General features: G+C 56.8%; 12 protein-coding genes across 12 annotated transcripts; 4 read left to right on the top strand and 8 right to left on the bottom strand.

Annotated features, from left to right (window-relative positions):
- Positions 1-612: 612 nt before the first annotated feature.
- On the bottom strand, positions 613-1,227 carry LY79DRAFT_507951 (uncharacterized protein; the record flags this gene model as incomplete). The annotated part of the gene is made up of 1 exon (XM_060553875.1): positions 613-1,227. One exon carries the CDS (start codon positions 1,225-1,227, stop codon positions 613-615), a length of 615 nt encoding a protein of 204 aa, XP_060418229.1.
- Positions 1,228-3,412: 2,185 nt separating this feature from the next.
- On the bottom strand, positions 3,413-6,538 carry LY79DRAFT_647219 (uncharacterized protein; the record flags this gene model as incomplete). The annotated part of the gene is made up of 2 exons (XM_060562485.1): positions 3,413-5,467; positions 5,522-6,538. 2 exons carry the CDS (start codon positions 6,536-6,538, stop codon positions 3,719-3,721), a joined length of 2,766 nt encoding a protein of 921 aa, XP_060418230.1. The 3' UTR covers positions 3,413-3,718.
- A 1,711-nt stretch (positions 6,539-8,249) lies between these two features.
- On the bottom strand, positions 8,250-9,170 carry LY79DRAFT_541662 (uncharacterized protein). The gene has a single exon (XM_060556946.1). The coding sequence runs from the start codon at positions 9,022-9,024 to the stop codon at positions 8,563-8,565; it is 462 nt and encodes a 153-aa protein (XP_060418231.1). The 5' UTR covers positions 9,025-9,170; the 3' UTR covers positions 8,250-8,562.
- A 542-nt stretch (positions 9,171-9,712) lies between these two features.
- On the bottom strand, positions 9,713-10,476 carry LY79DRAFT_541665 (uncharacterized protein). Its single transcript, XM_060556947.1, has 2 exons — positions 10,004-10,476; positions 9,713-9,924 (listed from the first exon to the last, which is right to left on the bottom strand). Exons 1-2 carry the CDS (start codon positions 10,100-10,102, stop codon positions 9,763-9,765), a joined length of 261 nt encoding a protein of 86 aa, XP_060418232.1. The 5' UTR covers positions 10,103-10,476; the 3' UTR covers positions 9,713-9,762.
- Positions 10,477-12,070: 1,594 nt separating this feature from the next.
- On the bottom strand, positions 12,071-12,988 carry LY79DRAFT_508077 (Ssu72-like protein; the record flags this gene model as incomplete). The annotated part of the gene is made up of 2 exons (XM_060553893.1): positions 12,071-12,728; positions 12,843-12,988. The coding sequence occupies 2 exons, from the start codon at positions 12,986-12,988 to the stop codon at positions 12,071-12,073; spliced, it is 804 nt and encodes a 267-aa protein (XP_060418233.1).
- Positions 12,989-14,376: 1,388 nt separating this feature from the next.
- LY79DRAFT_385893 (uncharacterized protein) lies at positions 14,377-15,136 on the bottom strand. The gene is made up of 2 exons (XM_060552899.1): positions 14,862-15,136; positions 14,377-14,775 (listed from the first exon to the last, which is right to left on the bottom strand). Exons 1-2 carry the CDS (start codon positions 14,953-14,955, stop codon positions 14,414-14,416), a joined length of 456 nt encoding a protein of 151 aa, XP_060418234.1. The 5' UTR covers positions 14,956-15,136; the 3' UTR covers positions 14,377-14,413.
- Positions 15,108-15,674, top strand: LY79DRAFT_385901 (uncharacterized protein). Its single transcript, XM_060552901.1, has 2 exons — positions 15,108-15,236; positions 15,306-15,674. The coding sequence occupies exon 2, from the start codon at positions 15,319-15,321 to the stop codon at positions 15,625-15,627; it is 309 nt and encodes a 102-aa protein (XP_060418235.1). The 5' UTR covers positions 15,108-15,236; positions 15,306-15,318; the 3' UTR covers positions 15,628-15,674.
- Positions 15,675-15,767: 93 nt separating this feature from the next.
- On the top strand, positions 15,768-16,512 carry LY79DRAFT_541673 (uncharacterized protein). Its single transcript, XM_060556948.1, has 2 exons — positions 15,768-16,080; positions 16,144-16,512. The coding sequence occupies exons 1-2, from the start codon at positions 15,871-15,873 to the stop codon at positions 16,192-16,194; spliced, it is 261 nt and encodes an 86-aa protein (XP_060418236.1). The 5' UTR covers positions 15,768-15,870; the 3' UTR covers positions 16,195-16,512.
- Positions 16,513-18,203: 1,691 nt separating this feature from the next.
- LY79DRAFT_587459 (SH3 domain-containing protein) lies at positions 18,204-19,649 on the top strand (the record flags this gene model as incomplete). Its single annotated transcript, XM_060560771.1, has 1 exon — positions 18,204-19,649. One exon carries the CDS (start codon positions 18,204-18,206, stop codon positions 19,647-19,649), a length of 1,446 nt encoding a protein of 481 aa, XP_060418237.1.
- A 49-nt stretch (positions 19,650-19,698) lies between these two features.
- On the bottom strand, positions 19,699-20,388 carry LY79DRAFT_541678 (uncharacterized protein). Its single transcript, XM_060556949.1, has one exon. The coding sequence runs from the start codon at positions 20,295-20,297 to the stop codon at positions 19,767-19,769; it is 531 nt and encodes a 176-aa protein (XP_060418238.1). The 5' UTR covers positions 20,298-20,388; the 3' UTR covers positions 19,699-19,766.
- Positions 20,389-20,516: 128 nt separating this feature from the next.
- Positions 20,517-21,705, top strand: LY79DRAFT_666729 (oxidoreductase NAD-binding domain-containing protein; the record flags this gene model as incomplete). The annotated part of the gene is made up of 4 exons (XM_060563269.1): positions 20,517-20,561; positions 20,670-21,057; positions 21,138-21,574; positions 21,625-21,705. The coding sequence occupies 4 exons, from the start codon at positions 20,517-20,519 to the stop codon at positions 21,703-21,705; spliced, it is 951 nt and encodes a 316-aa protein (XP_060418239.1).
- A 513-nt stretch (positions 21,706-22,218) lies between these two features.
- On the bottom strand, positions 22,219-24,832 carry LY79DRAFT_587461 (PA domain-containing protein; the record flags this gene model as incomplete). Its single annotated transcript, XM_060560772.1, has 4 exons — positions 22,219-22,328; positions 22,425-23,465; positions 23,531-24,437; positions 24,491-24,832. The coding sequence occupies 4 exons, from the start codon at positions 24,830-24,832 to the stop codon at positions 22,219-22,221; spliced, it is 2,400 nt and encodes a 799-aa protein (XP_060418240.1).
- Positions 24,833-26,012: the final 1,180 nt, after the last annotated feature.

A 26,012-nucleotide genomic window follows, 5' to 3' on the forward strand; every position in this document is an offset into this window, starting at 1 on the left:
CTCGTTGTGGCTTGAATGTAGGTGACTCCAGTAAAAAGCTACTTTCGAATAGGAGGGAGCAATCAAAGAATGCGCGCAAAGGATACTGGCGGGAGGGTTAAAGAGGGTATTTCTGAAGGACGAGCCAGGTTGACAAGGTGTCGAGGGAGAATCCGTTGCTTGTACAATTGGTTGAGAAGGGTGCGTTACAAGATTGAGGAGATATAGAAATGTGAAAATAAAAGATATCTGAAAGCCGGAGGAAGGTACAGGAACTGCAGAAGTAACAACTCCAGACGGAAGGAACAGCCAACTTCACCTGCCAACCTCCTTCCTCAACAACGGTGCCAGTCAACACAGGTCATATTCACCAGAGTCCCAGACCAAGCCTTTGAACAATGGAAAGAAAGAAAAAAATACTGCCGTACCGCTGACCAAACAACAGATGATTATATCGGTATCCTACTTCCCGGCGTATCGCCCAAGACCCCTGAATCTAAACTGCCTCATCTCGCCCTCATCACCCGTGGCCCCTTATCGAATTCACCATATCGTACAGCCTCCAGTCGACCAACAGACGTCACCCAGAGTCCCCAAAGTCCCATTCTGTTCTGGTGATAGACTCAGCAGGGCTCAGCCCTTCGTGGGTTCGTCAGAGACTTGCCTTTTTGGCCCGCGCTCCTCCATGAACCTCTCGACACACCTGACGGTAACATTCTCCTGTCCCGCCTCTCGCCTCTTGTCGTTCAGAACTCTCTCAAGCTCGGCGCACCACGCAATCTTCTCGTCGTTACCCCAGTCAAGCACCGTCAGCTCGACCTCTAGCCTCGTCAATGCCCTCATCCGCTTCAACCCCTCCTCGATCCATTCGGGTACCGGCTCGCTATGAGGCGCGGTCCCCGCCGCCAGTCCCAGGGCCCTCGCCTCCGCGTTGCCATTCAGCGCGGCGAATGTGGCTGTGGGCTCGAACAGCCCGCCCCCGATCAGAATCTTGAGCCTGAGACCCTGGACCCCCGGAGCCCAGTGCCCGCACAGCTCGACCCATTCCTTGAGCGTCGGGCCCGTGAAGTCCCGACCCAGCATCTCGAGCCGCACGAACCGCATCTCGTCACGCTGCCACGGGCGCAGCCCGCGCGTGAAGGACCGCGCCGCCCACATGCCCGAGGAGAACCAGTTGAAGAAGACGAACTCGTTAGCATGCAGGGGCAGGGTCCGGCACTCGTTGTAGACCTGCTTGCTGGTGCACATGAGGCTCGAGGGAATCCCGCAGAGCGGGCGGCGCGGTGACAGCAGCATATATTCTTTCCATGGGTCCGTTCTGTCATCCTCGTCGGCTAACTGGTGCGCTGGGGCCTTCTCTGTCCCGGCGTGGCCCTCAGCTCTGCCTTGGGGCTTGACGAGTTTATGCAAGTACACACTTGGTGTTGGATTCGGATACCATGGCGCGAGCTGCGGTTGTTCCACCGGGTGCATGGCGTGAACCCAGCCGTATATCTCAAGCCGGATCTCAAGGGGGAGGTCTAGAAGGGGGCAGTTTCCTCCCAAAAAACCAGTTGAGCGGGTAGTACTCCCCGTTTCCTCCCCCGATCCCATCACTGACGTACCCGGCATGGCGGCCGACAGGCCATCCATGAATTTCTAGATGGGATATGAGGCGAGAAGCAATGGGCCGCAGCAGGCCATGCGTATTCGAAAAGGATTCTGCCCGGGAGGGTCTTAGATCGCTCAGTAATGCCAAATGTGAGACGAAGCAACAGCAATCTGAATTGTCGATCGTCAAGTTGTTGCCAGATCGCAACGAAGAAAGAGTCACATGAAGAAAACCGGAGGAGGAGCACATCAAGCCGAGGGTGGAAGAAAAGGGCGTGTTCTGAAAACCATATATCACCTTTGTTTCACTCGCCCAAGTCCAGGCTGGGCCCCCAATCGTGCGCGGTGGCCAACCGTATCCAAAAGTCTCACTCGTCCCGTCTTACACAATAAGCCCTTCATCCAGATGGCGGGGAAGAGTTGCATGCAAGCGGCGGGTTCCATTGGCCCACGCGGCGGTGGCTTGCCAGACTAGAAACATAAGCTGACCGGCGGCGAATCGCGTGCGGGAGAGGCAGGTTTACAAAAGGCCCAATCTCGACCTTTAACGGGCGTCAGCCCGATTGCCGACGAAGGAAGACCTTCCGCCCAGCTAGCCGGCCAATCCAGACGTGAAGGAGCGCGGGCGGCGGTGGGATACGACGAGGGAAGCGATATCAAGCATGGATGGGAAACGGACGTTCGTACACGTGCCCCGCTGCCGTCAACAACCAAACAGGGGGTGATGTGGGATTCAATCCATCTTGCAAGGCTTCCAAGCAAGTTCCGGCATCTTACTTCTCTCCCCTACTTTTGAGGGACGAACCGACTTCGACGAGACGAGCTTGGCCAACCGGAGGGAAGGGGCTACGTCTTTCGTCACAGTACATATTTTCTTTTCTGTTCCTTCTCAGTTCCTTTCCTACACGACCTTCATCTCGGAACGCACTTGTCCTTTGAGAATGCGCCGTTCCGAAATGCCCCTGGGCCACTTTCGTAAACGTCCATGGAGGCGCACCGTCAATCGCCGGATCCCGCCGCCCCTCCCGCGCCCCGGCGAAGCAGAACGAACGTCCCAGGCCTTCAGCGCTTTCCCGGATCGTCCGATCCGGTCTACCTAACCCCCTCTCCCCAGATGGAGACGGGCGCATACGAGGCAAGGTGTGAGTTATGGCGGCTCGTCGTGCTGTTTAAGAAACCAAGATGTAAAAATAAACATGAAAAGTCTATCTCATTAGACCTCTCACCCCTCCTGCGCCGCTTCATTTGCAGCACCGTCCCGACGTGTGAAAGGTAAAAGGTAGATGGGTGGGGAGGGACTCGGCTCGGTCTCCGATCGGGATAAGCCCTGAACCCTCTGGCCCAAAGCATGTTTTTGATGCATCGTGGCGCGCACTGCCTACGTCTCCTGCCAAGCTGCTTTCGGGACGGTCCCGCTTGGGTAATCGCTCCAGAGATACCAAGTTGGTGGGGGGGGGGGGGAAAGCTCTTTCTGTTTTGAATGCATGCCTCGTGGGCACTCTCAACATTAACTATTCCTTTCAAAGACTATTCTATTTACTCATATCACCGTCACCAAATGTTCCTATTCACCACTCTACCCATCCTGAATTACGTGGCCAGGTGTGGGAGAGCTCGACTTCCGCTCCCCTAAAAAGGAAACACAGTAGAAACTTCTTTCCTCACTCGTGCGCGTGACGTGTACAAAACGTAGCCTCGGGTCCTACTCTCATGCTGCGCGTATAGATAAAAAAATAACACCCATCGAGCAAATTGAACGCCCCCAGGCTGTTGTGGTAACGAGCGAGCCCATCTATACCGATGGGGCGAGGGGAAACCAAGCCTTGGAAAGGAGACGCCCCCCCCCCCCCCCCCTTACAGAATGGGAAAGGAAAAAGCGAATCGAGTAGAATAGCAAGTAAGCCTCCTTTTCGGTTTCCTCGGCGTCCGAATGAATCTCGCAAACCCGAAACATGCAAGCAAAGCCGCCCCGAGGACGGCAGGGGTATCAAAGCTTTCTCTGGCGAAAAAGTGGAAAGGAAGGTTCCGTTTCGAGATTGGGCATATCGTCGAGCGGGTGAGAGGGGTGGCAGGTTGAATGGGCCTGCCGTGAAATTTAAAAGTCGGCAACTCGATGCAGCCGACCGCAACTCTTGCCCGTGCGACGAGCTTATGAGAAATCATCGTCTAGGCTCCCGGCCAACCGGTCGACTCGCTGAACGAGCTCCTTTGTCTCTCTAGCGATTTCGAAGGCGATGGGCGGCAGAGTCTGCGTCCACATCCTCCACTCCCGATCGTTGCGTCCGCTGGCGCCCACGTCTTGTCCACGGTCGATATCCATACCGCGCTCACTGGCTTCCAGGAGTCGGTCGCGGCACGCGATGAGGCGGGGAACCATGCCGCCGTTTCCGGAGGCGTCGGTCTCGGAGATGACCTTGTCAACGACTTCGACAATGCCGTTAATCTCGGATGTGATTTGGTTGATTGATGCATCGCTTCGGATGGAGCCGACGAGGTTCTGGATGTTCTGGACCAAGATGGCGGTTTGATCTTCGAGATAAATCTTGAGATCCTCGGCCTGGTTCTGTTGGCGCATGCCGTTGCCGTATCCATTCATCGATCCGTTCTGGTTCATCTCCGCAAAACTCATCCCGTTCATTCCGTTGGGCGCTCGAGACTGGTATGCGTCTGCTGACTGGCGGGGGGAGTTGACAGGGCTGTAAGCGGAGGAATCCATGCTGGTCCTGCCACCGCCCAGGCCTCGGAATGGCGCCACCGCCGGCAGCGATTCCTGGGTTATCGACTCCTGCCTCGAAGCAGTCCTGGGTGAGAAGAAGCCTGTCGAGTCCACAGGCGTGACCGTACCGTCGTCGTCGTCCTCAAGCTCCTCGGCGGGAGTGGATCGAATCTTGGCAATCCGGAGGATGTCGACAATGGCTGCAACGAGGTGAGTGGCAGCGGCGTCGAGCAAGGATACTGGCGTGATGCCGGCCGACGAAGCGAAGTTCTTGGATGTTGTAATGAGGTGGTTGGCGGTGGAGGAAACCTTGCCCTTGAGCTTCGAACGCTGTTGGAGGAGCTCCTCGTTGCCGGCTGCCGCCGTGTCAATATCCTTAGTGATCCGGCGAACGCCGACGACAACTTGCTTCATAGCGTCAATGACCTTGTCAGGGTCTTCCGTTCGGGCGCGCTGGAGTAGCTCGTCGATGGCGATCTGGAACTTGGTAACGTGGACGTCCTTAACCGCGCCGCCTTCGTGGACAAATCCCTTCTCTCGGACGTACTTGGCCGCGTCCTGTTCGACAGTCAACCCGAGCGAGGAGGCGCGCATGTTGCGAAGCTGCGTCTTGGTCCGCGCGTATCGGTTCCGCCACTCGCGAACCTCTGCTTCGAGTTGCTCGATCGTTTTCTCCAGCTCTTCCTGCTTTTGCCAAGTCGAGCCACTCTGTTGCGAGAGTATCTTCATCTCCCGGAGGAACTCCCGAGCTTCGCGCCGAGCCTCTTCCGTGACCTGCTGTTGCTCTCGCAGAGCCGCGCGCAGCTGTTCGTTTTCCGTTTGCAGCTCCCGGTCTGCATTGCCGGAGTTCATGTTGGCGGCGGCCGCACCGGACTGCCGTAATTCGTCCAACTGCTCTCTTAATTGCCGGGATTCGTTGGCATGGTCGTCCCTCATGCGATCCAGTTCTTGCTTCATTGACGCGTTCAGGTCCTGAGCTTCGGCGAGCTTGTTCTCCAGGCTCAACCGGAGATCAGCCAACTCTTTCTTCTCCGAGTTGGCGGCTGTTGATCGTGATCTCTCTCCGTCCAGAAGACTGTTCATCTCGTCGTCCTTCTTCTTCATCGCATCTTCCATGGCGTCGAGCTTTTCCCGCAGTTCGCGTACTTGTGACTGGTACTCGTCTAGGAGCTTCTTGTCGGCCTGTCATTCGTGTTAACATCTCCACCGGAAACAGGGAACAGGACGGGTAAAGACCACCTCTGACGCCACAGCGCTCCGCTCTGTTACTTCACTTCTCTTGCTGCGATTTGTGGCAGTCCGTTCGAGGCCAAACTCTTCGGCGTCATCTTCGTTGGGACTGCCGTCGTCGTCCTCTTCCACCATTGTGCTCTTGTTTGGTACGATTGTGTTGCTCTGGAACTGCTTCTGCATCGGGCGGTTGTAGTCGCCATTGGGCGGCATGCCTGGCGAAGGTGGCACGCCGTAGGGGTCGGGCGGTGGTGGACCTCCCCTCATTGAGCTGGCGTCGGAAGGGCGGCGCATCCGACTTTGACTCCGGGGTGGGTAGCCATTTCCGTTGACTGTGGCTTGTGAGCGGACCGATACGGGGCTGCCCACTCTGGGGATGTCTCCAGCAGCAAAGCGGGGAAACCTCCTCTCCAGTTCGCAGAATACGTCAGTCGCGAGATCACGGAAGCGTGGCGGCCCAAGCGAGGACAGCTTCTGCCTCGCCTGGTTGCGTTTTGGATGGAAGTTGGATTCAGGTAGCAGGTAAGGGGGAGGAGCGGGGGCGCCGGGGGCTGAAGGTCGGCGGTTAAGGGATTGCCTCCGCAGCAGCTCGTCGAAGACATCAGTACTTAGTTCGAGGAACTGCACAGACGACAGACGCAGCAGCTTGTCGCGGGCCTTGTTCGGGGGTGTCGGCTTCCCTCCTTGGCCGCCATTCAGATAGTTCTTGAGAGCGACGTAGTGTTCAGCGAGTATGCCCTCGGTTTGCTCTTCGCGGATGCTCCTCCCGCTCTCACTCCTCGCATATAAATTTGTGCCGTTGCTCGATCGTCCGACAGAGGGAGGCGGCGAAGGGCCGCTGGCGCTTCGAGGCCCGGGAGGGAAGCCTCCATTCATGGCCCCGTTGGAGCCGCCGGAGTTCGGGGGCGAAACGATGTTGCCGCGATTGCTTGCGTACGGGTCGTCGTTGTTTGGGTATTTGCCAACGGACCACTCACTTCCACCTAGAGAAACAGGTGACAGGGGCGCATTGCGACCGTTCATGATAAATCTCGAGATGCGTCGGGGAAGGGAGCTTTCGCGTGCAGAGCAGGAGACGACCCAGAGAGAACGAGGACGCGGCGCAGTGAACAAAGGGGAGTATCGAGGTCGAGATCGAGGTCGGAGGATGGGCGTTTCAATTCGATCGAGGGCAGTAGCAAAGAGGCCCTTTTTCTTGTTCCACTCTGTTGCACACTCTTCTCGGCTGGCGGGTGTGTGACGGGATCCTAATCCAAGGAAGAATACGCTCGTACCCAAGACCGGGTCAAACCTCCAAAGTCAAACCAAACACGTACTGTGTGTGTGTGAGTGTGTCGCAGAAACCTTTTTTTCTCTTCTTTTTTCCTTCTCTCTTCCCGTTGTGTTCTTGTCCCCCGTCGGCTGAAGGTTATGTCTCAAGGTGGAAATGGTCAAGAAATGCGTCAACTGGCGGTGTCGATGTCTCGCTCGGGGGTGGCGCGATGGGGGGTGAAGGGGGAAAAAAGGGTTCCTGCGTGGCTGCTCTCGTTCAGATTGGACCGGAATTGCGACACGGCATGACAGGGCTGGCGGGAGGATGCCGGGTCGAATGGGGATACTCGGAAGCGGTACACAGTAGGTTGACGAAAGGGGATGCAGGGGAAAAAAGCAAATGCCGCAAAGAAGCAATGGGACGAAATGTTGCAGCCACCAGTAAGTAGTCAGGTACGAGCTGCAAAAATAAGGACAAAGCAGAGCCCGGATAGAGCAAAGTAGCGTAAAAGAAAAGTTGAGGGTAGCGCGCGGAGAGCAGAACAAGAGCAGAACCCGCGACGGAGGTGGTGAGGCATGAAACGTCAAGGTGATTGCCTGGCTTGGACGCCTTGGCCAATGGACGGACCGGGAGAGGAACAGGTGCTCTGGGGGGTTGAAAGGGCAAAAGAAAAAGGGGGGGTGAATGAGCAAGTCTAGTGGATTTCGGGGAGGAGGAAGATCTAGGCCGCTAGCGAGAGTTCAGTTAATGCTGCTACGGGGACTTAGACCGGGAGGGATGTGCTGCAATGTGGACGCCGTGGGATGGTAAATTAGGTAGGTAGGTACCTTGCGTGTGGATGCAGATGTGTGTGAATACTCTGTATATTGTACCTATTGTGCACAGATGTAACGGGAATGGGAGTAGGAACTTGGCGGCGGTAATGAATTGATCTGGGCGCTGGAGCTGGCACGCGACTGCAATGAAATCATGGGTTGGCACGTACTGGGGACCTAGAGGCTAGAGCCAGGGAAGGGAGCGAAAGGGAAAGGGAAGGAAAGGCGGAAGGCGAACGACAGGGGGGTGCAGGGGGTGTGGAGGAGGGGAAATGACACTGGAGAACACAGCCGCTGTTGTAATGAGTTTCGCACCACGAAATGCCTGGCAGCTGTGCACATGTTGATGTCCATACTGATTTGATGGAAAACAGGTCCTTGCTCATAGCGATGTCCATTTCCTCTTTTGTGTCTAGCCCAAATGGCCTGCCTGATGGCGCCGATATGATTTCCTATCCATCCTCGACCATATCGAGAGCAAAGGACGGTTGTATGTGCAGACAGTACATGCACGAAGAGCAGCAACCAAGGCACGATATCCGGCAAGAATGCCGAACCTGGAAAACCAAGAATCTGGCCATAGTTGCGATGAATGACGCGGTGGTAAAGAATTCACTCGGTTGGGGTTGGGGGTTTTTTTTTTTTTTTCAAGTTCCCTCAGATGCTACCCGTATGCTGGCTTATTACCTATGTACGCCAGTGGGTGGTGCCATGTCATCATAGCATCCAACAACTACCCGGCAGGACAAAGACACGGCAAACAAGCAAGCTTCAAACCTATGTTTCTTATTTCCCCGTATCGGGCCTTAAGAACGCAACCCAAATTGACTCGACTTGAAGTTAAGCGAGCAAACTACCTTCACATAGGCCGACAAGACACTGGACTCTTACGAAGCCAGAGATCGGTCAAAACAAGCTAATGCTGGGTGGAGACGGGCGCAACGAGAAGTCCTAGGCTAGGCATCGCATGGTCCCAGACTTCAAACTCTTTCTAATGTATCCGTACAACGTATGAATACATGAACCTTGCTTACAATATTAGGCCTCCAGCTTGCTTGCCTGCTTGGAACGCGGCACAAGCCGCCTTCAACGTCCGTTCGCGCCTCTGAACCCTTCCTTCGTCCGAGCAGTCGGGTGAGGGCATTGCCTCGAGGCACACGAGACACGCAGGACCGAGCCCTACGCCTACGGGAACGGAGAAGGGGGAGGGGACGAAGCGCACCGAGAAAGACAAAGGCACAATCCGGATCCCCATCCACGATCTTGTCCCTCTCAGGCCAGCCTACCCCTGAGCTCCTGCCAGGATGTGTGGGTTTCGCTACCACTCTGGGCGGGTATTGGCAGGAATGAACCCATGCCAACTGCCACTTTAACGTTGTTGCCCTCGACATGTACAGTACGTACCGCTCTGTGACGGGAACGATTCGCGTGCGTTCGTTCATTCATCCGTCCACATGTGGTCACCAATCCATCCAGTGTAGAGTTTCCTTGAACCGCCTATTCCCTTTCGATCTCGTCACCGAGTCCCCTGCTGCTAGCTACTTCACGTGCCTCCGCGCATCGCCATCCTTTCCCAGGTACCCGTCCCTCATGCGACCCTGCACCATTGACCTATCATGTAGGGCCCAGATCTTGACGACCAATGCAGTCTCTCCCCTGCTTTGAGCAAATACGTTAACCACCCGTTGCACTGATGGCGCAGCCCAACCCCCGCCTATTGGTTCTCTGTTACTGGCGCGCGCTAGCATTCAAATTCCAAAGGGTGGATCCGTCAGGGACCTGGCCTGTCGCCCAACGGTGGCAGTGTCTGTCTGTCTGCATGGGAAATGGACAGGAGTTGGAGACAACGACATGGGGCCTCGCCGTCGTGCATTGGCCATACTTCCGGATTGCGGACGTGCTCTTTCCCTTTTCTCTTTGGGACCCCCCCCACCCCGCTGACATGGATGGCTTTTAAGCATGGTGGAGATGCGATTTGCTTGCGTCCCTGCGCGAGTAGTGCCGGGTTCAGCATGACCGGTTCCATGCCCATGACATGCCTTGGCCGAAAGACGTTGACGAGGTAAGCCAAAAAGACGGGCCATCGGCCCCCCCCTTCTCTCGCTGACGATTCGCTGACGAACGGTTCATACTGCCTGCCGCCGCACAAGTAGTGTGCTACGTACGGAGTACTCTGCACATCAACAGCTGCTTGTCGTTCGTCTTGGCCCATTTTGGTGCCCGCGTCCGCGGATGCGGGTTGGCTTTGCCATCCTGCCCAGACTCTTGGCCTTGCTAATACGTAGTAGTGGCTGCTGTGATAAACGCACCAAGAGACTGTCAGCGTCGCAGTCCAGGGTAAGGTAGGATCCAGTTTCCAGTGCGGTGCCGTACGAATAAACTAGAATACCCGGATCCCATCGAGAGTTCATTCCTGAATAGGCTTCTAGAAAATGGATGCCCCTTGTAAAAACCACTCAACCCCCGTCCAGCCGCCGTCGGTGTCGGCGCCTCGACCGGTTCTCTTTGCCCGGGCCCCATGCGTCGTTTGATTGCCTCTAAGATTACGCCTCATCTGGACCGCCCTGCACTTTCCTACATAGTACTTTTTTGTCGAAGCAAAAATCAGACCACAGCCTCGACCCTTTCGGCCCTCGCAGGCTGTCGCGAAGCGGGATCCCCCCCGCCACAAAGTGCCTCGAGCCTTCGGGCACACACGCCGATCACCACTTTCGCGGGCGTCCCCGTGCCCGGGGCTCAAGTATGAACCCCGATTCGGCTGCCTCTGAGGGTTTGCGTTCCAAGTGGGGAGAAGGAGGATGGGGGCGAAGTCTAGCCGTGGGGTGAGGCTCTGGGGGCGACGTGTAACATGGCATCTTCAGACCGCATCAACCCTTTGTCCGACTTTGGGGGAAGGGGGGGGGGGGGGGGGGCAGCAGCACGACACGGGAACGATGTAAGAAAAAGCACAGGAAGCGAGTCGGCCATGATACAAACTGCATACAATTAAAGTCTTTTTTTCTTCCGTATGTTATAATGCCCATTTGACGCGGCTCGCGTGAGGCCGCACCCCACCGGCCCAAGCCTTCCCGACCCCCTTGCGATATCTAAATGATATTAATGTTCAAAAATCGCAGTCGTTTCATAAACTATACCACAGCCTTGCTTCCCTCTCGGACCAGACGTGTACCGGCGAGCTGTATCTTCTAGGAAGAAGAAAAGGAAGAAATGTGGGGGGAATGGGTACGCCCAAAAGCCTCTCCTCCTAGTTCACACGAAACTTGCTTTGGTTATGATGGAGGAAAACGCGATGCGTTTCTCATTGGAAAACCCGCCTACCCCCCTTCCCCTCCCCCAAATGCCACAGGCCACCGTCCGCGGCAATTTTATCAACCATTTTGACACAGGCTCACGGACCAGCAGCCAGCTCCAAAGGACGAAAACCAAACACGCGACCACAACGGCGGGAGTCGCACCACGGAGCCGCACTGCTGCTCCCCCCCCAGACATGCCGCGCCGTTGGTCTTTTGCATACCGAGTCTCGAGTCTGTTCCCTCTTCGTCGAATCTCTTGTGAGAGGGGCCAACGGTCGACGCCGCAGCAGGTTCGGCGGCTCCGACCGTGCAAGCATCCGCTCCTCTCCGGGGCTTCGTGACTTGAAACTTGCCTCGACCGAGGCTGAGCTCGAAACGCGGCCTCACATGGCTTCTGGGGTTCAACGGGCGGTAGCGACACGCTATGGAACCGTTATCTGGGGTTCGTCAGGTCGGAACCACAAAAAAGAGAGGGAAAAAAAAAAAACCAATGGTGAACCGTGCAATGATAAGGCGATGCGCGGCAGGATTAGGAAATCTTCGTTCAAGGATGGTTATTGTTCATGTTCGTCGTTATAGTTCGTTTGTCTGGTCATTTCCCCGAGCTTTGCTCCCCAGTCGAGGAGCTGCTCTGGAACATGCTCCGTGCTCCGTCAAGTCTCTCCCTGAATCGCACCTACGACACCGACCACATGTGGCACGTCTCAAAGGGCTCCCGTCAACAATGAACACTCGACGCCTCCTTGTCGCTGTTCCTAGCCCGCCAACTATCGTTTTGCCTCTGCTGCCACCCCAAGGCATTCCGATTCTACCCAGTAGTACCGTGGAGCTTCCTCGCTCGATAGTGGTGTCTCCCGACTCCCACATAAACGGTCGGTCAATAAAGGCGCGAGCTGGATTTCTGTTCCGGCTTCTGATGTTAACTTTACACGGTCCTTCTGGGCTGTGTCATGCAGCATCCTTGGACGCTGCAAGCCGATTCGTGGGTCGGAGCCAGACAAAGAGCTCCGTGGTATTGATGTCAATGTTGACATCGCAAGCCTCTTCGTCGCTCGGATCGGTGATATCAATATGTTGCAGGGGCTCCGCAAGGGATAAATGGGCCGATGTGATGTATCGTTCGCTTCTGTCCGTTCCCTCATGCAAGCGACAAAAAAATGCTTTTCCCAACCTGCCGTCTGGCTCCAACACCCGCTCAAAACCAAGCCAATGTCCAAACGGCCGGCAGATGCGGCCACCGATCCTGCCACGCGGCCAGGATATCCGGAACCCTCTCGTCGAAGCTCGCACGGCTAGAAGCGCTGCCGCTATCGAACGCGGCGGCGCCAACGGCCTCGCGCTCCTCAACGGCGGCGGCGTTGAGGGAGTTTGCAAGGTCGAGAATGGCGCGCCCTCCGATACTGGCTTCTTCGTGGTTATCCTTGATGTCGACGTTGATGACGTGGACAGGGCGGTTCAGAGGCGCGCCGCGGTTCATGAGGTCGTCGATGACGGCGTCCCAGCAGCGCTCCTCGCAGGTGACGACGATGTCAACAACACCACCCTCAACCCCGACGCTGCCGCGGTCGTCGGTGTGATTGAGGCGTGGCATGCCAATCTGCCAGTCCTGCCAGCGCTCGGGGCCCCATTTCACATGACGGTTGCGGTCGACCATGTTGAGGACGCCATTGGCGCGGTAAAGTCGCGGGTCCTTCGACTCGAGCTCCTTAAATATTGAGTCGTACGATGTCTTGTTAAAGTGGTAGACGTTGGGCTGCGTAATGGAGGGGCCAGGCAGACGGACGAGGGACCCGGTGCCGAAGGAGATGACGGGATAGTTTGCGTTTGCAAGTCGAAGGTGGGAAACCATTGATCTGTGGAATAATGACTGGGTTAGACCGTTGTTCATGGCGCCGCTGAAGCGAAGCAAAGCATGCGGCACTGCTGCGACGGTAGGTTGATGCTGACGGGCAGTAAGCCTCACGTACCTATTCTGGTTGCTGGCACAGACTGTGCAGAACTTGAGCTTGAAGTCTCCAGTCCCCGACTCACTGCCGTTGTTAGGCGTTGTCGCGTCCGCCGCTGCTGTCGTAGCTGCGGCCTGCGCGGCGCCAGTACCATTCACGACCTCCATTGTGTCCGTGATGTTTGCAGAGGGTATGGTGGCAATTGTACGTAAAGTAACGATGGTGGTGGAGACGGATCGAGCTCCACGAGCTTCGAGTGGGTATCGATGGGCGACAATCAACAAACGAAGCAAAGGAAAAACGTGGGGCCGGAGAAGGGCAAATCAGAAAAAAGAAAAAAAAAACCCCCGCGCTTGCTGGTTAGTCACTCGAAATCGCGGTGGGCGTTGCTCGTTCGTCTGCCGGTCGTTTGAGGGACAGTTTGATCTGTGTCTTGAATTAGCCAAGAATCCCGACACATTTAAATGCTTTCCATTGTAAACTAGGTTCATCGCGATATCAGACATAAAGCGTATACGGTGTAAAGTGTGTCAACATGGGGATTTAGACAGCTCCAATAATAAAAGACTCATCATGCGAGGTTGCTCGAAGGCGTTTTCGTGCTCGAGTTTTGCCTTACCTTTTGAGAGGAATTGATTGAACCAAATTCGTGGATGTGTGAGTGTGGAATATCTATCTTGTCCTTGCCTCCTCAGGGGTGCGTGAAACCCAAGATCTATCTTTAGTCCAACGTTGCCAGTCGTGGCTTTGAAAGCTCCAAAGCTGACGAGTGTTGTTGACGAAAGGAAAAGTTTTATCGAATTTCGTTGACGTTGTTTATGGCTGGAGAAAATTACCCATGCAGACAGCTCGCTTTTCGGCTGAACGTCGGCCCATGAGGAACAAGCAGGGATGACACAACCCTTTCCCTGCCTGAGGCTCGCATAGCTCAACCAACCTCCGGGTCCACGCTACCTACCAGGTAGATACCTGGTCACCTCACGTGGCTGTTCCGAACCAGCCCATTTGATTGGCTGTTAGACGCTCGCAGATTCTGAAACAAACGACAGCGACGAGGGCACCAATCAGTAGCAACTCTAAGCAGTCCAGCTGCAGATGCCGTGCGCAGCGTACGGCGCACACGGCCCAGAAATAGAACAGCCATTGAATGAGGCGACTTGACGGCGCCCGCCGCCCAGCCAAAGGAGGATGCGTCTAGAGTCTTGAGTCTCGGCTGGAGACATTTGTCCGCCCTCGGCGAGACGTACAGATACACACGTCCTTGTCACGCGTGGTAGGGCAGGTCGCACCTCACTTGCAGGCTCTCCAGTAGAAGCCACAGTAAAGCTGGGCCAGCGAAATGGACTCTGACGGCTCTAGTCCTTGGAGCGTTGACGGGCTAGACCTCTCTCTCACAAGGGTTTGCAGTCGGCCCATCAGTCCAGTGTTGGGCACCTGTATGGTGCCACCCTTGGCTGAGAGTAGAATGGCCCAGATCGGAACACCTGTCTTTCTTTTGGGGTCGACAGCTGAGCTGTAAACCCATCCTGCGTTGTGGCGAGCTTGATGCAGCGCTCAAGCTTCCCGCTCGATCTAGTCCTAGTCAGGCTTTCCTATGGTCCGTCGCATCCCTTCAGTGCTTTGCATGGTTGGTGCTGCCGCTGCCGCTGCCGCTCAGATGCATTCGTGCGAGAAGAGGATTGATGAGCCAACGTCAATGGCAGTTGGCCGGCTGGAACTGCTGACAGGTAAGGGTTGAGGTTCGTCAACGACCCTCGAGCCGCCGGATCCCTTCCTGCCCGTCCCCAACCACGCCGGCACCATTTAACAATCAGAAACATCAGCGACTGCTTTTCTGCATGGGGCCGCGGGCAGTTGATGGCAAAACTAGGAGCTTCAAGGAGACGATGGATCAGCGTTGCAGTTTCACCATGCCTATTCCACCCTGTGGACTGAAAGGAAAACGTAATTTCGACTAACCCATCTATCGGTTAGTGGGTTGCCCCACGGTTGGCACAGATGTTCGGGACGATTCAGCTGATTGGATGGTGCTTGGCTAACCTGTCGCTGGTTGTTTGTGCTTTAGGCTGTCCGCTCTCGGGCAGAAAGACTGCACGGATGGAAATTTCCTGGGTATAGAGCTTGATCGTAGCATGCGGCACCATTGTGTAGGAAGGTCTTGGATATATGTCCGAGTCCAATATCCTTGGGCATGGAGGAGATATTGGAGCAATATAGGTGACGGCTATGGCATGGGGTTCGATGCCGATCCTTGCCACCTCTTCCGGTTCCGTCTGTCCGCAATGTACGCGTAGGTAGTTTATGCTAGTTTTTATTATGAGCAGTTCCAGTTCCAGTCCAGCCCCTTGTGATCAGCGCCCTTACGCAAAGATTCCCATCGCTATGGTTCGGACCATGAGGGCGAATTTCACGTCAGTGGGTGACCAGTACTGGAGATCCTGCGATTTGCGCCAGCGACGTCCTCGCTAATCAGCTGTGGGTCAGCCACTATCGGACCATGGTGCGACCTGGACGGGAATCTGCGCCGGCCGGTGTTGAAGTGGTCAGTGTCGAATTTTTAATTGACAGCAGCCGTTGGCGGACCAGCAACCACGCCGGGTACCGCTCTAGCCCTGTACTGTTCGACAGGCTTCTTCCTTTTGGATTCCGTGAAAACTCTGGGCCGTTGTGGGGGAGAAGAGTACGCTCCGGCGCAAAGCGAGACTCATCGCCCACGAGGCGCAAGTCAAGCAGGTATGTGAGAGGAAGCGAGAAGGCACGGCACATGGCTCGGTCCAAGCTTGCTTCGGCGGTCGACGATGACTAGCAACTAGGTAGGCAGCATCCGAGGTTGACACATACTTTGTCGACAAGGAAGTCGAGGCATAGCATCTGAAGGGGAAGGGGGGGGGGGGGGGGGGCGTGATGGTATTGTTGACAATGGGGGGAGGATGGAGAGTGTGACTAAATCTGTTGAATTAGCGGCAGCCGGAAAAGTGAAGCCACTGCGAGTACATGATCAAGTACCATCTCGCAAGGCAGCAGCTGCGCGAATGCGTATCCGGGATACATGAGCTATGCCTGTACACAAGACTTCACCCGCATCTGGACCTGCACCTCTCCAGGTTGTTTCCTGATCTGTCTGTTTACTTGCTCTAGGCACTCTACTGTATTTATCCGTATATCGCTGCTTTCGCCGGGCCTTCCGTATTGGGCTGGAAGCCGTGACCGCCACCCCCCTGCGAGAACGAGCTGCAAAGCATCCGCTTCCCAGATAAGTCTCCAGATATTGTTACCCACGACAACAACGGAGGATATACCCTTCCAGTTCAGATCTACTTACTATATGCTTCTACTCAGGTGTGGCCGGCCCAGTGGGCGGCAAGTTCCATAGTCCATCCTGCCGATTGCAGCTGGCGCTGACTCGGTTCCAGGGCGTCTCTTTCTGTTTCTGTCATTTGCTGTTTTTGTGTGTTTTCTTTGAGAGAAAGAAGGAAGGAAGCAAAGAAGCAAAGCAAAAAGAAAGAAAGAAAGAAAGCGGACGAGCGAGGTCCAAATCCTGTCCGAATCCCGCCCTCTAATTACCCCTCTCTTCGCCTCTTTCCCTCCCCTCTCGTAACTTGCCTTGCCTTGCCTAACACCCCAAGTTGTAGCAGTGTCCCTGCCGGTGGTGTTGTTTCTGCTGCTGCTGCTGCTGCTGCTGCTGCCGCCGCCGCTGTTGTCACCGTTCTCTCTGCTGTGATCCTCCTTCTCTCCTCTCTTTTCCCGCCCCCTCACCTCCCAACACATCTTCTTCTCCCTCTTATGTGCGCGCTCATACACACACACACACACACACACTCCCTCTCTCTTTCTCTCTCTCTACCTTACGGAGACATCTGCGCCTCTCCCCACCGTCCCATTACCTCCTTTCCCTCCTTGCTTCCCAATCCATCAACACCCCTCCGCCCCTTCCCGCCATTTCCAACCGCCAACAGCCAGTAGGATCACTGCGCGACGCGCTTAGAGGCAGCAAGGTGCAGTCCCAGTGCGTTTGGGGGTCGAAGTGTCTGTTCTTGCGTCCCTGAACTTTCCTTCTCAAGGTCACAAGTACCTTGGGATAGCCGATGAGTAAGTGGTCCCCCCGCTGGCTTCCTCGTGTAACCCTCCCCAAGGGGTAATTCTGTAGCTTGCTTGCTCACTGGTGAAAGGGTGCTCTAACAAAAGTACAACATCAAAGTACTTCTACTTGTGTCCTTGGCCCAGGACCAATACCTGAGGTAGGCAGCTTGTTGCAGCCCATTTTGGTCCAGTCCAGTCCAATCTTGTGCTGCCTCTGGTGCAAAAAGGCACAGACGGCCGTTTCTAGCTGCGGGCCGGATACAGCACACGCACCCACTCCCACGTACACACATTCTCTCTCTGCCCGCCACGCCCCCCCCCCTTCTCTCTCTCTGTCTTTCTCTCCAGGTGTCGCTCCACAGGTATTCCACTCCCTGTTCTGCCCTATAGTATACAAACACAGACGCGGGTGCTAGACAGTTTGCGGTACCTCTCTTTTCAACACACACCCTCCCGTCATCTCACCAGCAAAGCGACCTGAGACTTGGACTCTTTCTCTCTTCTCGCTGCGCGGCTGCTCAGCACCAAAACAGCGCCAGCAACCTGAACCCAGACGGATTATTCCCAACCTCACTTCCTCCTTTCCACTCCTCCATACTTCTATTCTTCTTCTCTTCTTCCATCCTTCCATCCGCTGCACCGTTTGGCCCGCTTCATTCTTCGACCCTCCTCTTGCTGCACGCCGAGCGACCCCGCGGCCAAACTTCCAACGGCACCCTTGCTCTTGGCTTTTCGTTCTCGACGCTCCTTCTTCAATTTCCAACCTACAGCGTCGCGTGCGACGACTTTCGTTTTGCGACACCTTGCGAGCAAGCCCGCTTGCCGCCTCTACTGCATTTTTCAACCCAAAGCTGTTCTTCTTCGCCTCGTTCAAATCACGACCCTCGCAGCAGCCCGCATACCTAGGCCAACCCGCTCTGTTCTGGCGGCGCTGTACAACCCTCGATTACGCCTGCGCATACCTTTGTCCTCACTGCGGCTGTTGCCTGACACTGGCTACTTAGCAATCATAACCCCTCTTCCCCTTCAATTGTCGTCGGCAAACCACGGTCGGCTGTTCTGCGAAGAATTTGCTGCATGGCTGGCACGAGGCCGTAGGATCTGCAAATCGAGTGCCTGTCATACTCATGCTGGCTCCCCAACGTCTGCAATAATCTCAGGATGACCACGCTCTTGTCACAAGACTCCTCGCCCACGACATCCCCGCCTGCAGCTGCTTCTCCCTCCGCCAACCCGAACCATCCCCCACTCCCGCCGCTAATAACATCACCGGTCGCCCGACGATCAATCGCACCGAGACCAATGTCGCACGCTTCAAAGAATCGCCTGTCGCAATACTCGACGGGCTCTGTCCCGTCGCGTTCGCGACCGCCCTCTCACATATTCCCAATGTTCACCTCGAACCTTCCCTACACTCTGGTGCGCGATTTCGCATATCCCATGATGCACCCCATGCACTACGGTCCCGTGCCAGAGCCGTCACATCCTGCTTCTGGTCTCAGTACGCCCGCCAGCGAGTCGCGCCGCCTCTCCGATCCTGCCGCCGTTTGGGAACTCAAAATGACCTGGGATAACGGCTCATGGGACGGCTTTGGCAAGGCCCGCGATCTGCCGCCGATGGAATTTCGAGACGGCCCACCGTGGAGCGAGGACGAAGATCTGGCGAGCCCTGTTGTTAGTTCCCGGCACCGAAAACACAAGTCTTCTGCTGCGGCCTTTGGCGGAAGCTCCCGCTCAAGAATTTCCCAAGAGAACAGCAACGACGTGCTAAATCCCTCACTCTACGAGCAAGAGCGCGGCTTCTATGTCGGAACCGGCGGTGATGGCAGCGAGCGATACTATTTGAATCAAGGAGGGGAAGCAAATGGACCGGGCGGGGAATATGTCACTTACCCACCCGACGATGCGAGACATTCCAGCCATGCATACCAGCTGGGTGACCTACCTCCTCGGCAGTACGCGGAACAGGAGGCTTACTCGGACGCCTCCAGCTCAGCATCCTCGCCGGGTTTCCGCGGTGACGATCAATCCAGATACTCACGGGACTACCAATTCACCATTACCTCACCTGACGAGGAGATGCACGGTAAGGCCGTTGCCCTATTCGACTTTGAGAGAGAAAACGAAAACGAATTGCCATTGTTGGAGGGTCAGATTATATGGGTTTCGTATCGACACGGCCAAGGCTGGCTCGTGGCTGAGGATCCAAAGACGCAGGAAAGTGGACTCGTACCGGAAGAATATGTCCGCCTGCTCCGTGACATTGAAGGCGGGATGAATAGCCTCACCGGAAATTTGGGCGAGGGATCAACTTCTCCAAATGATGTTGGAACCCCGACGCAAGCGGAACATCAACCCCAGGGCCACACGCCAACCGGCAGCCAGTCTTCATCCAATGGTTATCACCAGCCCGTGGTATCGACATTTTCTACATCCAGCAAAGACTTGGATCCATATCCCACGCAGCAACTCGGCATCCAGGCTGGACAGCCCCCTCCCCAAGTTGTTCACTATCATGGTCAGAGAGGTGGTAGTCAGGCGAACACGCCTACTTTGGCTTCGCACCAGGACATCGGCACGATGCGTCGAGGCAGCCAGGATACGATTGCCAAAAGAAGGGACTCTCAAATCAGCCCCTTGACGGAAACGATTCCAGAGAGCAAGCTAGCAGATCGGTCGAGCACGCCAAAGGCCAAGACTCCCAGCGAGAAGCCCGCAGAGCCCGACGCAGTGGAAACAGACCGGTGATGTTGTTGGAGACGCTGGCAAGGCTTTTGTCGCAGCGTGCGAGGAGGGCTAGATTTTTTTGTTCGGCAGATCCCTTTTCTCAGGGCATCTGCCATAAACCATGTACTATGAGGAACGTTAAGGAGGAGCGTTTCTGATTTTTCTTTGATGATCAAGAGGCGTATTGTTGTATTTCAGGAGACATAAAGAGAGGAGCCCCTGGTCGGTCGCTTTCAGCATGTAGCTTGGATGACGAAGAATGTGGATGGTCATGGCCCCGTGGAAGGGCCCATTTGGGTTCAATGCAGATGGAAAGCCGTAATGCTGGGTGGGTGCGTACCAGGCCTCTGGCCACAGCACCCAACAAATGTGCAATGGATGTTTAAGCTCAGCTCTCAGCATTTGAATTTGAAGCTGTTTGCTTGTACATAATTTATTGGGCGCGACCGCCGCCGGGACTTTCCCGGTGCGAGGGGGATACAAACCAACATACTCAGCATTTGGCATCTGCCCATTTTCTTCACCGAAAAGACTATGACGCTGACCACCGTCCCAATGTCCTTTGAGCACGTTGGCAACTGTATCGATAAATGCCACACGGTTATCACTCCGGTCCGGCCAACGGAGGTCCAGGCAGCGAGAAGGAGCTTGTGTGGATTCACGTGACATTTTACGTCATGCACTGCCCCCACCCCCGACTGGATGGAGAGGTAGAGAGAGAGCTTTGCGGGTTGCCCGGCTTTGGAGCTGTTGTCTCGGATCCAAATCTACGCAAGCTTCCCGGCAACGAATCAGGCTTTCCCAATCAACCACCAGCTCTGTTCTCCCTCGACGCCTATCAATTGAACGATTCTAAACGACTTGATCTCAATCGAGCCCTCCATCGCAATGTTTGCTCGATCTGCTTTCCGGGCCGCGCAGCCTCTGAAGCTGGTAAGATGCTCAGCGCATTCCCTGCCTTGCTGCTGTCCCCCAAACTGAACTACTTCTACCATTACCAAAGACTGAATCACCAGAACTAATCAGAGTCCATCGTAACAGCAAGCCCGCCGCTATGCCACTGAGCCCACCAAAAGCGGCGGCTCGAACGCGGCCCTGTACGCCGGCGCCGCGGCCGCCGTCGCGGGCGGCGCCTACTACTTCCTTTCCGGCTCTGCCCCCGCGGGCGCCCAGAAGGCCGAGGCCAAGGTCAAGGAGGCCGTTGGAGCGGCGCCCAAGAAGGCTCTGACCGGCGGCGACCAGGGCTTCGTGTCGCTCAAGCTCGACGACGTCGAGATCGTCAACCACAACACCAAGAAGTTCCGCTTCAAGCTGCCCGAGGACGACATGGTCTCCGGCCTCGATGTCGCGAGCGCCGTCTTGACAAAGTACAAGGGCCCCGAGGACGAGAAGGCTACGCTGAGGCCCTACACACCCACCAGCGATGAGGGTGAGTCTGCTCCTTCCGATCCCTCCTTGGCGACCCGTCTGCGTCCTCATTCCCTCCTTTTTAGACTAACAGCTACGCAGACGCCAATGGCTACATCGAGCTCATCGTCAAGAAGTACCCTAACGGCCCCATGTCGACGCACATGCACGACATGACCCCCGGCCAGCGGCTCGACTTCAAGGGCCCGTTGCCCAAGTATCCCTGGTCGCCCAACAAGCACGACCACATCGCCCTCGTCGCCGGCGGCACGGGCATCACGCCCATGTACCAGCTCGCGCGCGCCATCTTCAACAACCCCGATGACAAGACCAAGGTCACCCTCGTTTTCGGCAACGTCACCGAGGAGGACATCCTGCTGAAGAAGGAGTTCGCCGAGCTAGAGAACACGTACCCTCAGCGCTTCCGCGCCTTCTACGTCCTCGACAAGCCGCCCAAGGAGTGGGTCGGCAGCAAGGGCTTCATCACCAAGGACCTCCTCAAGCAGGTCCTCCCCGAGCCCAAGAGCGAGAACATCAAGGTGTTCGTGTGCGGCCCCCCGGCATGATGAACGCCATCTCGGGCAACAAGAAGAGCCCTAAGGATCAGGGCGAGCTGGTCGGCGCCCTGAAGGAGCTCGGCTACAAGCCCGAGCAGGTCTACAAGTTTTAAGCGCGCGGGGGGTGAGACCGTCTGGGGAGCGTAGAGAGCGCCCTTATTGGGAGAGATTCTGTGATCTGTGATTGTATGAATAGCCGAGACGATAGAGGCATAGAAGCCATTGATCAAATGCTGATACATGTTGGCCGATGAACATGCGCTCGATTTCACGTTGAATGATGACGGTACAAGTGTAGAGAGCATGGCGGGCCGTATCCCGAAACCACCGGTTCTTCTCACGTCCCCAGTTCGAGCTGGTCAGGGATTTCGCTTCGGAGGGGTTCTTTCCCTCCCCACATAATGCTTTGCATTTTTTTTTTCTTTTTCCACGAGATATGCATTTGATTGATGTACTATTTGCGAGTATATGAGGGGAGGGTTCTTTTCGGCCGAAAAGCTATGGAATAAACGATAGAGGTTTTCCAACAAGCGGTGTCACGAAAAGAAAAAGAGAAGGGGGGTGGGGGGGATGATGGATGTTTCATGGAACCGGACGGCGGGAGGCTTCACCGACCAAGCTTGTCGTTAGATGCTCTTGGTGGCGGAGGCGATGCACTCGTTGACGATGCCGGCCCACTTGAGGGCGTTCTCGAAGTCCTTGGCGTCGATGCTCTCCTGAAGACCGGGGAAGACGGCTGTGGTCGCGGATCAGCAGTTGTTTCCCAAAGAGTGAAGGGAATGCAAAAAAGACTTTGGGGGGGGGAGGGGTTCGTGAGACGGGAAGTACTAACCTCCAGAGTACCCGGTCCACAGGCCGGGCGCGAAGACGACGTGCTTGAACCAGCTGCGGCCGTCCAGGCCGGCGGGGTAGAGGAAGTGGCGCTCGAAGCCCTTGTAGGCCTTGTTGACGCGGACGAAGGCGAGGGCGACCCTGATGCGGCGCAGCAGGTTCCACCAGGGGATGCCGGCCTTGAGCTCCCAGTCGACCCAGGCGGCCGTGTCGTCGAGCTTCTCCGCCCTGGCGCGCAGGGCGGCGACGGAGGTGCGGAGGACCTGCAGGGAGGCGCGGAACCGGGACGGCGAGCCGCGGACGTCGGCGTCGGCGGCGACGACGCTCGCGCGGGCGCGGAAGAGCTCCTCGTCCGAGGCGGGCTCGGCGTCGACGTCGTCGCCGGCGAGGAGGAGCTTGGTCTCGACCTGGTCGACGTAGGAGTCCAGGGCGTCGGCGTAGTCGGTGGCGTTGAAGCGGATGACGGGCACGTCGGACAGCTCGGCGACGACGAGGCCGAGGATCTGGGCCATGGTGCGGTGGTAGACGAAGCCCGGGTCGCCGAACTCCTTCATCCAGTGGAACGAGTCGTAGTTGGAGTGGTACTGGTAGACGGCCTCGCCGTTATCGCCGCCGAAGCCGAAGTCGAGCGAGGGGATGCCGGCGAAGTCCTGGAAGGCGGTGAAGTCGGAGCCCGAGCCCATGGTGCTGATGCGGCCGTCCCAGACGTCGCCGACCGTCTGGCCGGGGACCGTCTGGTTGGGGGACGGGACGAGCTGGGTGACCTCGCGGAGGACGCGGTGGAGGAGCGGCGCGGCCGAGGGGTTGAAGTTGGGGCCGCGGACGCCGACGTCGACGTTGACGTAGGCGACGGACGCGGCCGAGAGCCAGGGGAGGTACTCCTCCACCCACTCGGTGCTGCCGATCAGGGAGTACTCCTCGCCGTCCCAGCTGGCGAAGACGATGGTGCGCGTGGGCTTCCAGCCGCTGGCGAGGGCGACGCCGACGCCGCGGATGACCTCGTTGAGGACGGCGGAGCCGCTGTTGGGGTCGCCGGCGCCACCTTGGCTTCGTGTCAGTGCTCGTGTCCATGCAGACCGATCGTCTGGAGACGGGCGATCGACTTACCAGCAATCCAGGCGTCGCGGTGGTTGCCGACGACGACGACCTCGTGGGGGATGGTGCCGTTGACGATGCCGATGACGTTCCACAGGGGGGTGGTGGTGTAGTTCTGCTCGTTGTAGAGGTTCAGCACCACGTCGTCGGGGGTGGGGCCGATGTTGTACTCGACGCCCTTGTACTTGAGCCCGAGGTTCCTGTTCCAGTATTTGTTGAAGTCCGTCACGGAGGGGCCGTGGCCGTTGAGAGCCTTGAGGATGGGGATGGCGTCGGCGTAGGAGATGGGGATGGACGGGATGGAGGGGGTGGCGTCGTCCACGGGGGCGCGGGGCGCGCCGGGCTTGGAGGGGTAGCCGGGGGTGGTGGGGTCTCCGGGCCGCTGGCTGAGGAACTGGGCGCTGCCGCGCTGTACGGCGCTCGGGTGGCGGGCAGGGCCGTTGGGGTAGGCCTCATAGCCGTTCTCCTCGGTGACGGCGCCGTCGTCGCCGGGATCGCTGTACAGGAGCGCGCCGATGGCGCCGAGCTCCTGGGCGCGCTTGACCTTGAGGCCGCGGAAGATGCCGCCGTACTTGGCGATGACGATCTTGCCCTCCAGGCTGACGTTGGCCTTGACGAGGTCTTCGTAGTCCTGGTAGGTACCGTAGTTGACGAAGACGAATGAGCCGGTCACGTTGCCGCTGGCGGAGTAGCCGTGGAAGGTGGGCACGCGGTTCTCCAGGCCGGAGGTCGGGTCTTCCTCGAGCACATCTTCCTCGAGAGCGGCCTTGAAGTCGACCTTCCAGGACGACTCTTCATCGTCCTTGGACTTTGAGAGCAGAGAGAGGCTGTGGTCGATGGGGTAGTTGAGGTAGACGTCGTAAGAGACGATGCTGGACTGGACGCCCCACGACTCCCACTTTTCCTTCGTCCACAGAGCCTGGTTGCAAAGTGTAAGTGAGTGCCTTCGAGATGATCCATTCGACTTCATACCTGAGAGTAGTTCTGGCCCGCAAGGTGAGGTCCAGCTGTGTAATATCTGCTCCACTCCTCGGCCTTCTCAGATGAGGGCACCTCGAAGAGGATCTTCTGCACCTCCTCATGTGTGATGGGCGCACGGTTGATGCTGTTGGTCCAGGTCCAGCCGTGATGGTGGTGTCCGTGGTGGCGAGGGGGCTCGTCGACGAAGAGGGCGACTACAAATAAGAGGGACCAGAGGATGAGGGTGGATGAGAGGGCGATGGTGCAAAAACGACGGAGGACATGATTCGGATAACGGCGGGGCGGCGCACCAATGTAGACGTTGGTGATGAGCGGCGTCCGCTCGTTGGACATTTTCTCGTCGCTGCGCTTTCTGAGCTCGTGTTAGTATGGCTACCTATCTCACGTGTGTGCGTGACTTGAACTTGTGGTTTTTGAGTGATGAGAATGAGGAGGAGAATGAGAAGGAGGAGGAGGGGCGGATGAGACGCGTGTGGCTGACGATGATGGTTGTTGCATCATTGCGGGCCATGCTCAGCCACGCCAGCTCAGACCAGAACTCCTAGATCACGAGGATGACCAGGCATGCGACTGAGGCCCTACTTACTCGTTTGCCATCGTGAAAGCACTTTGACAGCAAATTGCCTCTGCGCGTTCTGCCCGAGATGTCGTTGAAAGAGGGTTGAGAGTTGCTACCAACATTGCGTGCTTTCGCCCATGTTATCATTATCAAGCATCAGTCAGTGCGGTTTGCCGATCGGCTGCCGCCGACTGGCAAAGGAACCTGATTGAACGGCTCTGGAGCTTTCACTGGGGCCCACCCCGCTCCTTCCTATCTTGGGCACTCAGGCGAAGAGGGCCTTTGCGGGCCATCGGCGGTCCGGTGCCGATTCTTCGCCGGAAGATTGGAGATAAGTAAAAACGAGGTCCTCTCCTCCATCAAGGCACGGAGGTACGGCTGCGGTTCATTTTTGCTATCACTCTGCTCAGACGGGCCCCAGCATCCGTCCTGTGACGCCGCATCGACCGTCTCACGTTCGCGCTATTGATTGGGTCCAACGGCATCACAGGCGAACAGAGACACAGGGCACTCGTGACGGTCGGGCTGTTACATCATCTTATCTCTTTAACTGGGGTAAGCTTTGGCTAGGGAAACGCCGTCGCCGCCGCCTGTCTTTCATCTTCGATTCGAGTCTAGAGAGAGAAAGAGAGAGAGAAGAGAGACAAGAGAGATGAGACACAGCGCACACGCACACTCCGCAGGGACGGGTAAAAGTACCGGCTAACATCGGCAATCAGGCAGTTGATTGGTGGGGTTCCGTCCAATCAGTCTTTTCGGTGAGCTCCTAGGCAACCACCACCGCCCAAACCTGGCGTCTCTGCGATCTCAATGCATCAGATACCTATTGCCTGTGAGGTTTCGGTCTCGTCGTGTGTTTCCCATCTGGCAATGCGCGTGTGTGTCTCGGGGCGGTGGGCCCGCGACACAGAGTTCCGGAGGGCAGTTGGGTTGTCGCCGCTCTTCGCTGGCGCT

The sequence above is a fragment of the Colletotrichum navitas genome (genome assembly GCF_030913465.1).
Source record: "Colletotrichum navitas strain CBS 125086 chromosome Unknown LY79scaffold_8, whole genome shotgun sequence".
NCBI lineage: Eukaryota > Fungi > Ascomycota > Sordariomycetes > Glomerellales > Glomerellaceae > Colletotrichum > Colletotrichum navitas.

Excerpts from the sequence above, each read along its gene's own strand:
- LY79DRAFT_385901 (XM_060552901.1), top strand. The coding sequence starts at position 15,319 with ATGGTGCGACCTGGACGGGAATCTGCGCCGGCCGGTGTTGAAGTGGTC.
- LY79DRAFT_541665 (XM_060556947.1), bottom strand. The coding sequence starts at position 10,102 with ATGGGGCCCGGGCAAAGAGAACCGGTCGAGGCGCCGACACCGACGGCG. Across the intron at positions 9,925-10,003 it reads GGCATCCATTTTCTAGAAGC|CTTACCCTGGACTGCGACGC; the intron begins CTATTCAGGAAT and ends ACTGGATCCTAC.
- LY79DRAFT_385893 (XM_060552899.1), bottom strand. The coding sequence starts at position 14,955 with ATGCTACGATCAAGCTCTATACCCAGGAAATTTCCATCCGTGCAGTCT. Across the intron at positions 14,776-14,861 it reads GCACAAACAACCAGCGACAG|TCGAAATTACGTTTTCCTTT; the intron begins GTTAGCCAAGCA and ends TAGATGGGTTAG.
- LY79DRAFT_541678 (XM_060556949.1), bottom strand. The coding sequence starts at position 20,297 with ATGTCACGTGAATCCACACAAGCTCCTTCTCGCTGCCTGGACCTCCGT.
- LY79DRAFT_541662 (XM_060556946.1), bottom strand. The coding sequence starts at position 9,024 with ATGAACGAACGCACGCGAATCGTTCCCGTCACAGAGCGGTACGTACTG.
- LY79DRAFT_541673 (XM_060556948.1), top strand. The coding sequence starts at position 15,871 with ATGAGCTATGCCTGTACACAAGACTTCACCCGCATCTGGACCTGCACC. Across the intron at positions 16,081-16,143 it reads CATCCGCTTCCCAGATAAGT|TATATGCTTCTACTCAGGTG; the intron begins CTCCAGATATTG and ends AGATCTACTTAC.